A 12,809-nucleotide genomic window follows, 5' to 3' on the forward strand; every position below is an offset into this window, starting at 1 on the left:
CAACCCAGCCTAGCCCAGCCACCCGCTCGCAGCCCAGCTCTCTAGTGGCTTGCCCAGCCACCCGCTCGCAGCCCAGCTCTCTAGTGGCTTGCCCAGCCATCCGCGCACAGCCCAGCCCATCTCAGCCACCCGCTCGCAGCCCAGCTCTCCGGCGGCTTGCCCAGCCACCCGCGCGCAGACCACCCTAGCCCAGCCACCCGCTCACAGCCCAGCTCTTCGGCAGCTTGCCCCAACCACCCGCGCGCAGACCACCCCAGCCCAGCCACCCGCTCGCAGCCCAGCTCTCCGGCAAAGTCGGTCTTTGTATTTTCTATCTTTTCTGTGAGATTTGCGAAGTGGGTATTGTCTACTTGGTTTTTTCCTGATTGTGCGGTTGGTTATCTGGGATTTTATTTGGTTGTTGTGATTTTATGAAGTGGGTGTTAAATTTTCTATCTTTTTTGTTATCTAGGATTTCATTTCTTGGATTGGGGTCCTCTTTCTTATTCTATATGGTTAAGAGTTCTTGGATTCAAATATGTATCCCTACAGATTTCTGGTTTGCGTATAAGATGGATTCAAATCTGTATCTCCACCTTGTTAGTCCTGCACTACACCAAACATAAAGGCAGTTCTTAGCTAACTTAGTCCATGCCAGTCCCTATAGATAATCCATGCCAAGACACTCCTGTGAAACAAACGAGGCCTAAAAGTTACTATCAACACAAAAAACATTAGTAGATGATCCAATTCTTATTACATATACCAAAAACCTTATACAATCTATACACTAAAAAAAACAATCAAAAACCTTATAGCTTCTTATTTAGATTGAAACGAGTTGAAAAGAACAAATCCCTGACCCAAAGAGGAGAGCAAGAAAGTACTGCAAACAGACCAGTCATGTGACCAAAACTAATCAACCTTGGTGGTTTTGGACCCAACACTTTCTTTGCCACATGCCTGGCAAACACAGCAGCATCCGTAGCCTTACCACCCTGAGAAGCCTGAGCTCTCTCAGCAATGGCCTCCTTGAACTCCTTATAAAGCTTCCAATCATAACTCCCCAATCTCTCCACATTGGCACTCCCAAAATTCGACCTTATAGCCCCAGGCAACACCAACACCACATCAATACCAAACGGCTTCAATTCGACCCTCAAAGTGTTCGACATTGCATGCACAGCAGCCTTGGTGGCACAGTACGACCCCGCCCACGGGGTTGGCACTTTGCCCACAACGCTCCCGATATTTACAATTTTGCCACTGCGCTGCGAAGCCATATGGGGAACCACTTGTTGGACCAACCGAAGCTGTCCCATTGTGTTGATTTCCCAAGCCTTTTTAATAGTCTCTAGTGGAAGCTCGGCCAGAGGGCCTGTGCTTCCAATCCCAGCATTGTTGATCACCACATCAATGCGACCGCACTCGGATACGACAGTGTTCACGGCCGAGGCTACGCTTTGGTCCGAGGACACGTCGAGTTCGAGTGTGTCCACGATGTTGTCCAAAGAATTGAGGTCGTGCATGTCGTCCATGCGTTGGGAGATGTCACTGGCGAAGACTCTGCATTTTTGTTCTGCAAACGCCTTGCAGTACTCGTAGCCGATTCCACCTTTGGCGCAACCTGTGACTAGAACAACCTTAGAGTCACTAGTACTCATCATTATGTTTCTTTGATATTGTTTCTTAATTAATTTCACTTGTCATTGAGTAATTGATGAGTACATATAGCTAGATGTGAGGCACCATGATAAATCCGCCAAGGTGCTTCTTGATCATTGTTTTATTAGATGTAGCCTGCAATTAAGAATATGCTTTAGGGCATATGCTATTTCAATCAAGATATAGGCCGGCTATATATATTACTGTTGGGTTTTTGTGTTTGATATCCCTCGTTCCTTAGACAAAGAATGTGCCAACAATTTATATCAAACTAACGATTAGATAAAATTGAGGAGACGGAAGATTTAAATCAGTATCCTATTATATTTAGGTTAAAAAAGGGCTTGCAAGGAGGTATCTTATTGGATACAATATATAGTTCGGGTTTAAAATTAAACTTGTGATCGAGTGAAAATATATTCTTATACAATTTTATTCTCTCACAGTAAAAATTATCTATGAACATAGGTATGATTTTGTTGAACCACATAAATCCTATTACTCTTGTGATTTGTTCTCTTAACTCATTATTCTTTACATTTGTTGTTATTATTCCTTATTTTGATGATGAGATTTATTAACAATCAGTCCATTACTTGGGCTTGTTTGCACCAATAATTACAAATTCGTGTCATATACAATAAATTGGAAATTAGCATGTCGTGTCAAGTAATAATTAATTAAATCTACTAACAACTTCTTATTGAATTCATGTCATGTTAAAAATTATCACCCCTATTCGTGTGGGGGTTCTCTTCTTGCCCAAACAAAAATTTGAACCAACAATCCTAAACTATTTTGCTTCCTATCAAGGTAGAAATTGAAAGGAAACAAAATAATAACAAAAAAATTTACAAAAATGACTTAAATTTTGACTCATGTGTCAATGCATTATGAGTTATATCAATGTGTCCTCTTAACTTTAATTTTGAAGCCAATTTGCCCCTTGTGTTAGTCCAATTACATTTTTCATCCAAAAAATACCATTCACGTTAAGTGGTTTGACTTATATGTTATTGTATTATAAGTAGAATGATGAATTTACTTTTGAAAAGTGATCAATTGCATTACATGTGATTACTTTTGGATGAAATTTATAAACCGAGTTGATGGAAGTGATATATTGGCATTAAAAATAAAGTTGAAGGAGCAGATTGGTACAATCCATAATTCATATCCTAAATTGACCAATAGGGCAGAGTTTAAGTCTTTTTTTTTAATTGAGCAAATTACAATTTAATACCTCAATTTTACGTGTTGTTTTATTTTAGTACCCCAACTTTAAAAACATGCAAAAAAATACCTCAACTTTCATTTTGTGTCAAACTAGTACCTCTATTATTTTTTCTGTTAAATAAACTGTTATCTGCTGACGTGGCATGGCTATTTTTGTCTTTTTCTCCACATTTAAAAAATAATAATATTTTTAAAAACTTTTTAATAAACAAATTTCTTAAAAAAATTTAAAAATTTTCTTAAAATAATTTAAAAAAATGTTATTAAAATAAAAACCTTTCTCCAGCCTTGCCCCATGCAGCACCACCCCTTAACCTCAGCCTCAGCCCCTAGCCTCATCCCCTCCACCCTACCCAGCCTCAACCACCCAATCCCAGCCTCGTCCCCATCCCCTCCCCGCCCCCAACCAGCCCCTAGCCATCCTCCCCCTCTCCCTGCCCGACCCACCCTCTCCCCCCCACCACAGTCTCGTCGCACCCCCTCCCCCCTGCCCTCTTTCTTCTTCCCCACCCAGAACTACCCCCTGCCTCTCTCCCCCCAACCCAACCCAGCCCCTCCTTGACCTACACCCCTCACCCCCCCAACCCTCTCTGCCCATCCCCCCCCCCCCCCCAATTTTTTATATTTTTAAATGTTTTAATTTTTTTTTAAATTTTTTTTATTCAAAAGTTTTTAAAAATATTATTATTTTTTAAATGTGGAGAAAAAGACGAAAATATTCATGCCACGTCAGCAGTTAAACGGTTTATTTGACAGAAAAACTAACGGAGGTATTATTTTGACACAAAATGAAAGTTGAGGTACTTTTTTACAAGTTTTCAAAATTAGAGTACTAAATTAAAACAACATGTAAAATTGAAATACTAAATTATAATTTACTTTCTTTAATTTCTACCTCACAATAAATAAGACACTTGACAATTGACATAACTGGCTGACTGAGGAAGCTAGGGGCTGTTATGGTATTTCACATGGAGCGTGAAATCCAAACAAAATCTAAACAAGATTTGCAGAAATGGCCAACAGAGCAGGCCAGGGTCAAAAGAAAAAGTATATTATGGATAGCAACGGGACTGAGAGAGACCACAGAAGAACTGTGTTTGTTGTGCTGCACTCACTGCACATACAGCACTGCACAGTATGTATGCATGGGGGACTAAAAAGCTCTCTGCCCTCTTTTCTTTTTTGAGAGCAAGACAACACCCCCTCTCACCATTAAAGTGTCCCCTCCTCCGTTAACCAATGCCATTTCTCTGCAACTCCTAACCCCATTACTCTCTTTAATTGGCTTTACTCTCTCTCTCTCTCTCACACACACACACACAGAATTGTGTCAAGTCACATTCAAACATAAGATTCTCTCTCTACATGCAGCTATATCTATAACTGCAAGTAACATCTAGCTGCTATGAATTAATTTCTTTTATGTTTTCATCAAATATCTTTGCCAATTATATATACCTATAGCTTTATTCTTCAGCTAGATTTGGGTGGGAGAAAAGGCTGAGACTACGATCAACTAGCCCTGCTTAAGAGGTGTGTGACCCTACTAGATTTTTCAATTACAAAAGAGAGAAAAATCACTAGATATGGAAGGAAAGTGAGTAATGGGCAAACCCTTTTTTGGATTAACTTATTAAAGGCTATTGCAATTCAATCACCAGAATTCTCACATTCCTAGGAGTCTAGGACCCCTATAGTGTCTGAAAGAGGGGTACAAACAGAGAAAGTTGTGTTAGAATATATTTGAATTGAATTTATATCCATTGGGATTGTTGGTGGATAGGGTTTCTCTAAAAAAGAATCCAAACGTACCAAACCCCTTCACCTTGGACATGTACAAGAGGTTCCTTTCTTGTCTATGCTACAAGACCCTTGAAATATGGATTAATTTGCTTCAATTTCCACTTTTGCTTGCCTTCATGACAACACAAGGAATGACACTAGAGGAGGTGTAGGTTTAATGAGTTTTGGGCAAATTTTATTGGGGTTGCAAGAGGTATTTGACTTAGAATTTATGAGAAGGACAGCCATTCAATCGGGTCTGCTGAGAATTTCCTAGATATAATTTCACCTAAAGTAGGATGTAATATATCAGTCTTATTTCATGTATACATCAGATGCAGGGGTAGATGGTGACTTCAAACTATGATAAGGAAGCATTCCAATAGAAATTAACATTTTGGAAGAAAAATTGGATTCAATTCTCCATCAGTTACTGAAGCTTTAAGAATTTTTTTAAATGCTACATATAATGAGTGATTTATATTAGTATTAAGAAGCCTACTAATGCTACTTCTAGTTCTTGATTTGGCATTCGGGTTGAATATCTTTGGCTCACTTCCAAGTCGATCTGAGTATGTCACAGATAAAGTATCCATCACTCAACTAAATGATCACATTGTAATGGACTTGTAAAAGGAAATGTCTCTTTACATGTATTGGGCTAAGCATTTTTCTAGTAGAACCATAGTCTTCTATAAACCTACTTACCATAAACACAATTTTATAAGAGGCACAATGAACTATTGCATAGTCAATAGATAAAATGAAAATTTAGAAATAATAAAAATGATCCAACCAATGCAAATATCCAAAAGTTTCCCCATATTTAAATATGACTACTCAAGTAACCAACATACAATTCTGAAATTACACATACTTATTTATGAGCAGATTGGCCAACCAATCGATGAGTGGCTGAAACGCCATGCCACAGCCCAACCCTCTTTTTAGATTGATCAAAGGTCGCAGTAAAGAAAGCTCCAAGCCGGTATATAGCTTAGCCGTGTTAGGAAAAAGAAACATAACTTTGTGTTGTATAAATCAATTTAGTGAGTATAGCAGTGCTCTTAATATAAACATTTTATTTTACATAGTTTGATAAAAGATTGAATAAATATTTAATTCAAAATTAGAACATCAATGTTGTAGAAATCAATAAAAAGGAAATTGAAATTAACTAACCTTTCTACCAAGGATGAAGTGCTCTTCTTGCAAGGCTCTCTTAGCAATCAATGGGTCAGTGAAGGTAACAAAGCCAAATCCCTTTTGTTTACGAGTGACTTTGTCTATAATAATAACATACTCTTTTACTTTACCATATTTGCTGAAGTGTTTTTTCAAAGTAACTTCAGTAATCTTCCTTGATAATCCACCCACAAACAACTATCCATCCACCGTTTCCATAGCTAGAAACCAATTATCCTAGAAACCCTAATAAATTCTTAAAGACATGAAATGAAAGTAAAGGAGTTTATATATGTATACAAAATATATAACAACCATGAGAAGATAAATCCCTCTCGCCAATATAAGAAAATAAAATTAAAATGTTTTATGGTTTTTTTGAGTCAAGGGTTTAGAGTTTATAAAGTAATCTAATTAATAGGAAATAGGGATTTACTAGTATTAGATTTCCTACACATTTGGGTAGTCTTAGGTCCCACCTTTCGCATTATCCGTAGACCAACGAGTAGTTGTGATTAGTTGGGCTGTGTGAAAAGATTAAGGCAAAAGCGTACCCGAACGCAATGTGAAAATAGCGTACCCAATCTCCAATCTCTAATATTTTAAAGGCTTAATTGTGTTTTTACCACCCAAAGTTTGGGTGATTCCCATTTTATCACCCAGAACTTTATTTGTCCCACTTTACTACCCAAAGTTTACATTGATTCTCACTTTACCACCCAGAACTTTATCTGTCCCATTTTACCACCCAAAGTTTACATTGATTCCCACTTTACCACCCAAAGTTTACATTGATTCCTACTTTACCCCCTGAATCTAGAGTGACAGAATAGACGGAAAAAAGTTAACTGGGACACGAAAAATAGTTTTGAGTGATAAAGTAGGAATCAATGTAAATTTTGGGTGATAAAGTAGGACAAATAAATTTCTAAGTGGTAAAGTGGGAATCAATGTAAACTTTGGGTGGTAAAGTGAAAATCAATGTAAACTTTGGGTGGTAAAAACACAATTAAGCCTATTTTAAAAACAAACTTCAAAATCTAAGGCAATGTGAAAAGATTATGTCCTCTCAAAATTAAAATCTGTGGTTTTTTCTAATAAGTTTCTTCAAATTTGTTTAGGCAGCATCTTTAGAACCATGATGAGAAAATGTAGTTGAAGGGAGAGGGATGGAAAAAGCAACACCTCAGTTCACTTCTGGCAATGGAATCAGTATATTCAGTTATCTTTACAGTTCAGAAAGTTGTGTCATACGCTCAAAGGTGCACAAAACATCCTATTACTATTATTTACAATAATAAACTCCACTTCGTAGGAATATTTTCCTTTCTAGTGCTTTGCCAATCTATATAATATAATGACATAATGGCATATATGAATATACATTGAAATTCAACTATACAAATGTATAGATAGGCATGGTTGAGCAAGCAGCCTATGATTTTCTGACTTCTACTGCATGAAATATGAATCACAGCACTGGGTCAAATTTGAATACCATGCCTCATAACTAAAAAATCTATCTGTGGCAGAGCTTTAGGCAACAGGAACTTTGCAGCAAGCATCCAAGATATCATCTAATGGGGCATGATCACCTGTCCCTTCGTCTTTCCTTGCATACAACAATTGAGAACCTTTGAAGACAAACATCCCTCCCTGATTTATAATCAAAAGGAAAAAAGTAAGAGATCATTTTAGAAGAATTAAGTGTGAACTAAGTCCATGACCAAGATGTGCATTTAATACAACTCCTCAAATACTGGAGATAATAGATCAAACCTGTTGTAACACACTACTTCTGTCGTCTGGAGTGGCTTCACTGGTATAGTTCTTTACAGCTTTCTGCAGAGCCTCAAATCTTGAAAACACCTTTGCCTGTCATGTCAGAAGTTTACAAAAAACACATGCATATCATAAATATTCTCCTTGAAAGATAATAACCAGAAAGCAGGAAAATAACTTACACTAGCTGGATTGAAGAATGTTCGACCAAATCCATAGTATAAGCCCAGAACATCATATGCCTATTAAAGAAGTGTCAAGTCAGTGTTACAATCACCAGAATAAGAGATTCATCTATTGGACATATTTACTGTAGCACATATTATTACCTTGCGTTCAGGATCAGCATAAAGGCAATCCATTGGAAATGGTAACTAAACAAGAAACATCGCGGGCAAAATAATCATCCCAGGGATCAACAAAAAATAGCCCACGGTATCAGTATTGTAAGTATGCAAAAATATAATTAAGAAATTGCAATGATGGCTTATGAGCATTTAAGAATAATTACAAGATCTATGTTGTATAAAAGTTTTTCTAAAAAAGATGATCACACATTCTGCAATAATCCAATCCAAGTTTCTCAGCAAAGTAATGTCATAGAAAATTATACATCAAAAGTAGACCTATTACTTGTGTCAAACTCCAGTACTTTTGACATGGAGCTCCTAGTACCTGTTTACTTAAATAGGTAATGAAACAAGCAAAGTAATAACACAATTTGGTCACAGTAGCTGCAAACAGCTTCCTACAATTGGAAAACATATAATCAAGTATGATCAACCATTATCATGTCACATGGCATGCTTATTTAAGAAAATTATGGCCCATCATAGATAGCATGTTTGAATGACTTCACCAAATGATATCTATTACTTTTGTCCAAAGGTTCCTAAAATTTGGAAACTTTCGAACATATGAAGTAAATATAGTGATCAAATCATTCAATCATGTCAACAGTTCATCAATTGAACTATTTCTTAAATAAACAAGTCACATGACATGATAGTGGCTGGCCATATGTGATTAGCATGTATTCTGAGCAAGAAAGTCAAAGAAACATTGCATGGGTCATTTTCATTAAATTAGATTGTCATTCTAAGTCTCCACATGGGCCATAAGCATCTTGATAAATGCTTTATATATATATATATAAACAAAAATTATGACACATTTTCAACCATTAGATTAAAGCACTTCCAATGGTTGAGATTATATCTAATCACATGGATAGTTGTCTTAAAAAATTTAATATACATTGGGACTAACGCTATGAGAAGTTGTGTTTCAATTCTCATTGTCTCTTTGCACAAGTCCCAAGAGCAAACACAACTTCTTTTGGGATTTGTGAAGGGAGAGGAGAGAGAATAGAAATTGAAACATAAGTTTGTTTCAATATATAATAATTTTCTTAAAATAATATTCCATGTTAGAATCTCAGCCATTAAAAGTACTTTAATCCAACGGTTTTAAATGTGTCATAATGTGTAGGAAAATGTGGCTATAGAAATTGACCCTATATATGTATATATATATATATATATTTATGGATATTCTTTTTCTTCTGTTACAATACTGTAAAAATTATCAGTTGTTGTTGGGATCTTCTTTCAGTTAGTTTTTTATGATTTCCCATAAAGTTTCTTGTCATTTATGTCTTTATAATTGTGCAAAATATATGATTATATTCTGAACTAAATTTTTTTGACTCCCTTACGAGTTACAGTTGAACTAATTAACATGAATCATTCCACTAGAAGTTCGAAAATGCTGAAAACAATTTGATGATATGAAGGTACACAGATCACAGCTGTGATTTTTGGTTATTGGGTAATTTTGATCCAATAAGTTGTGAGTTCTTTTTCTTCTTTTTTTCATCATAACGAGTCAATAAGGTAAGAGCTACTTTAACACACATAGTTAATGTTCTTTTATATCAATGAGACCATAATATCAAAGGTAGATAAGACCATAACATATATAGGAGCCACCAGAAACCCAACCATGAGGACATTAAATTGTTCATGATCAAGGAGTCAAAGCTGGTCCACCAACCACAATGTCATCAAAGAACCACAGAAAAGGCCGGACCAAATATAACGAACACAACCAGACCATGAAAGATGGATTTTACATACAAATTCTTGCTGTGCCTCTTAACAAAAAAAAAAAACACTTTCTACACTCATACGAGACACTTTTAAGAGACACTAACACAAGAAAAAGAGTCTGATTTAAATTCATTTTCAGCGGCATGTTAACCAGGAGAAGGGTGAATGGAGGACATCAAGTTTGGTGAAAAAATGGTGGGAGGAAGAGAAAGAGAGTTTTAGAGTAAAAGATGGGGAAGATAAACTATTATGCTTGTAAAGAGATGACACATGCACCTCATACAATACAAATACTGTTCCCAAGAAACAAATTAAAGGAGATTTATCTTTTTTTGCCAGATGCATTTCCAAGCATTCAGTAGTAAAGCATCTGTTCAAAATATGTGGTTCTATTGAGAAAAATTTCCCTGTAACAGGGATTGGTGATGTGGCATCACCAACAGAGAGGAGGGTGGGTCTCAAACCTCATCCTCTATGTTGGAGATGCCACGTCACTAATCCCTGTTGCAGGGAAGTTTTCCTCAGTTCTATTTGTAACACATGAATGGAACCCCCAAATAAAATATTACTGTCAAGTTGCTTTTTCTTTGATGGTCAGAAAAGTAACATGCTTAATGTATTATAAATATTTACCACTCATTTTGAGATGTTCATGTATCAGAAACAAGGATTAGAACTATTATCCAACAAAATTAGTATCCAATTCCCTAATCAAACATGTATACTGGATGTGTGTCCACTAGAATATATTCCTGACGCATGTTCAACAAAAATGTATCCCTGTTTAACACATATTCTTGTCATGCCATATCCAGTTGATATTTAACAAGCATTTAAAGTATAAATATGACCCTAAAAGATTGTAGCATCAAATGCAACTTTATAAAGTGTAGATTGAATAACATTGTGGTGACACAAAAAGGAAGATAAAGATACCCGTTCTGCAAGGATACATGCTTTATTAGAACTACCAACACCGACTGCAACCAGTTTCACTCCAGCTGAGTCAAATCTCGCTTTTGAATCTTTTAGAGCTGAAGCAAGTTCCCAACTTAAAACAACAAGCACAAGAAGTAAAAAATCATAAGAACATCCAGCAATTCAGATAAACCGATTATAAAAAACTGGTTAAGTAGTTACCAGCAAGGGCATCCAAAGTGCCTCAATAGCGCAACAACAGCCACCCCCTGCAACAAAATGAACAAGAAACTATATCAAAAACTAATACGCTACATCAGAACAAGCAAACATACAGCTTTTTCATAATTATTCCACATTTTATAGTATGTATCATTATAATTACATTGCTTGTGAGTTGTGACAATAGACATCCTTTATTTTCTCTTTCTTTGCTACGTAAAAACTCAAAAGTTCTCCATGAAATACAAATATCTGGATTATGTGTATGAAATTTAAAAAAAGACAGCAATATAAATACCATCCCCCGCCCCCCATTTTTTTTTTATATAATTAGGATCATAATCCTAAAAATTTAATATAGTTTATCCCTCTCTATTGAATAGCGTAATTTTCACTTTGCTACCGAATGCTTAGAAAAGTCACATTTCACCAACTGAGTTTGTTCTGTACCATCTTTACCGTCAAGTGTAAAATGGATGCACTCTACCTTCTAAATGCATGTGCATTTTCCATGGATATTAACAGCGAAATGCAACAAAGCAAATCTCATATGACCAAGACTGGAGCTTTCAAACCCACAAAATGACAAATCGCAAAAGGGTTACTCCACGAAGAATCTTAAAATTTGCTTTGAAATCCCAGAAATATTGAAATCAACGCTAAAACATGTAATTAATAAAAAATACAGAGTAAAAAAGAAACCTCGTTCTGATCCCAGAGGTCCTTGAACTGGACGGACTCACCAGCAGCGGTGAAAATGCTAACGTCGCCGAGGATCTCACCGATACTGGGGTTGAAATCCAAGGCCGCGGTGGTGGCTCTGGAAACGACACGTCGTCTGCTGCTAAACTGTGTTGTTGATTTTGGGGAGTAGGAGAGGGAGAGAGAGTGAGGATTGGGAAGTGAGAGAGATGGAGATTGGGAGGGGGCGAAGAGAGATGGATGAGAACGAAGAGATGGAGGAGATTGGAGGGTTAGGGTTTGTGTGGAGATTAGGGCCATGGCTGTGGGAAACCCTAGGGAGCTGATGAGTCTGTAGAGAAAGTACTGGTGGGGGGGGGGGGGGGGGGGGCTACTTGGAAATGACAAACACCAACTACCAAGAACAACGCTTTTTGTGTGGCGGGAACAACAACTTCGTGTGAATGTGGGCCCCAGGCCCAAAAACAAACTTAACGATACTCCTGGGCCTAGCAACACCATGGAGCCCAAATTAAGACCCAGGCCCAAGAATGTCATTCTATCAAACTGTCTTCAGCATTATCTCTACATATCAGTATGTGTTACTTTAAAATATGTACATGCAATGGAAGCTTAGTTTCTTGAATGATTGGGGTTGTCCTCTTGGTGAGGGTTCTCATAATATCGGAATTACTTCAGTGCAGGTCCTTTACTTAGAAGTCCAAAATGAGAAAAAAAGTTAAGTCAAATCTCAATTGGGTCGAAAACTTAAGTAGAAATTCAAACTGTTCACCGAGCATTCGATGAAGCATCTGTCGAACGCTCGGCACTTGCAAATGCAACCCGCATCTGCAAGCAAAAAAATGCATCTACAAGAAAAAAAAATGATGCATCTGTAAGCAAAAAAAGATACATCTGCAAACAAAAAATATGCATATGCAAGTAAGAAGATGCATCTGCATGCAACGAACATTCGATAGGACTTAATTGCAAACGTCATTAATCATGGAATGCCTAAATGTTCATTCATATATGTTGTCACGTCATATTTTCGTATAAAAAATAAACGAAGTTAATAGTTTGGACATAATTGAAAATGTAATGAAAGTACAAGACTGAAATTGTCAAAACTAAAACAATGGGGACCAAAGTGAAAGTTTCGTAAAAGTACAAGGATTAAAAATGTACTTTGACAAAAAAAAAACTTTCCTCCACTCAAAGCATTGAATCAATGACCCCAATGTC

General features: G+C 36.7%; 2 protein-coding genes across 2 annotated transcripts; both read right to left on the reverse strand.

Annotated features, from left to right (window-relative positions):
- Nucleotides 1-791: 791 nt before the first annotated feature.
- LOC147284267 (short-chain dehydrogenase ptmH-like) lies at nucleotides 792-1,643 on the reverse strand. The gene has a single exon (XM_086245667.1). The coding sequence runs from the start codon at nucleotides 1,641-1,643 to the stop codon at nucleotides 792-794; it is 852 nt and encodes a 283-aa protein (XP_086101793.1).
- Nucleotides 1,644-7,020: 5,377 nt separating this feature from the next.
- Nucleotides 7,021-11,938, reverse strand: LOC147284268 (Thioredoxin superfamily protein). The gene is made up of 7 exons (XM_086244957.1): nucleotides 11,586-11,938; nucleotides 10,884-10,930; nucleotides 10,680-10,794; nucleotides 7,962-8,006; nucleotides 7,815-7,874; nucleotides 7,630-7,725; nucleotides 7,021-7,506 (listed from the first exon to the last, which is right to left on the reverse strand). Exons 1-7 carry the CDS (start codon nucleotides 11,883-11,885, stop codon nucleotides 7,387-7,389), a joined length of 783 nt encoding a protein of 260 aa, XP_086101083.1. The 5' UTR covers nucleotides 11,886-11,938; the 3' UTR covers nucleotides 7,021-7,386.
- Between the last annotated feature and the right edge of the window lie 871 nt (nucleotides 11,939-12,809).

This window comes from Dryas octopetala, chromosome 5 (genome assembly GCF_963921425.1).
Source record: "Dryas octopetala chromosome 5, drDryOcto1.1, whole genome shotgun sequence".
Taxonomy (NCBI): Eukaryota; Viridiplantae; Streptophyta; class Magnoliopsida; order Rosales; family Rosaceae; genus Dryas; species Dryas octopetala.

Excerpts from the sequence above, each read along its gene's own strand:
- LOC147284267 (XM_086245667.1), bottom strand. The coding sequence starts at position 1,643 with ATGAGTACTAGTGACTCTAAGGTTGTTCTAGTCACAGGTTGCGCCAAA.
- LOC147284268 (XM_086244957.1), bottom strand. The coding sequence starts at position 11,885 with ATGGCCCTAATCTCCACACAAACCCTAACCCTCCAATCTCCTCCATCT. Across the intron at positions 10,795-10,883 it reads CACTTTGGATGCCCTTGCTG|TTGGGAACTTGCTTCAGCTC; the intron begins GTAACTACTTAA and ends TGTTGTTTTAAG. Across the intron at positions 7,507-7,629 it reads GAAGTAGTGTGTTACAACAG|GGAGGGATGTTTGTCTTCAA; the intron begins GTTTGATCTATT and ends ATTATAAATCAG.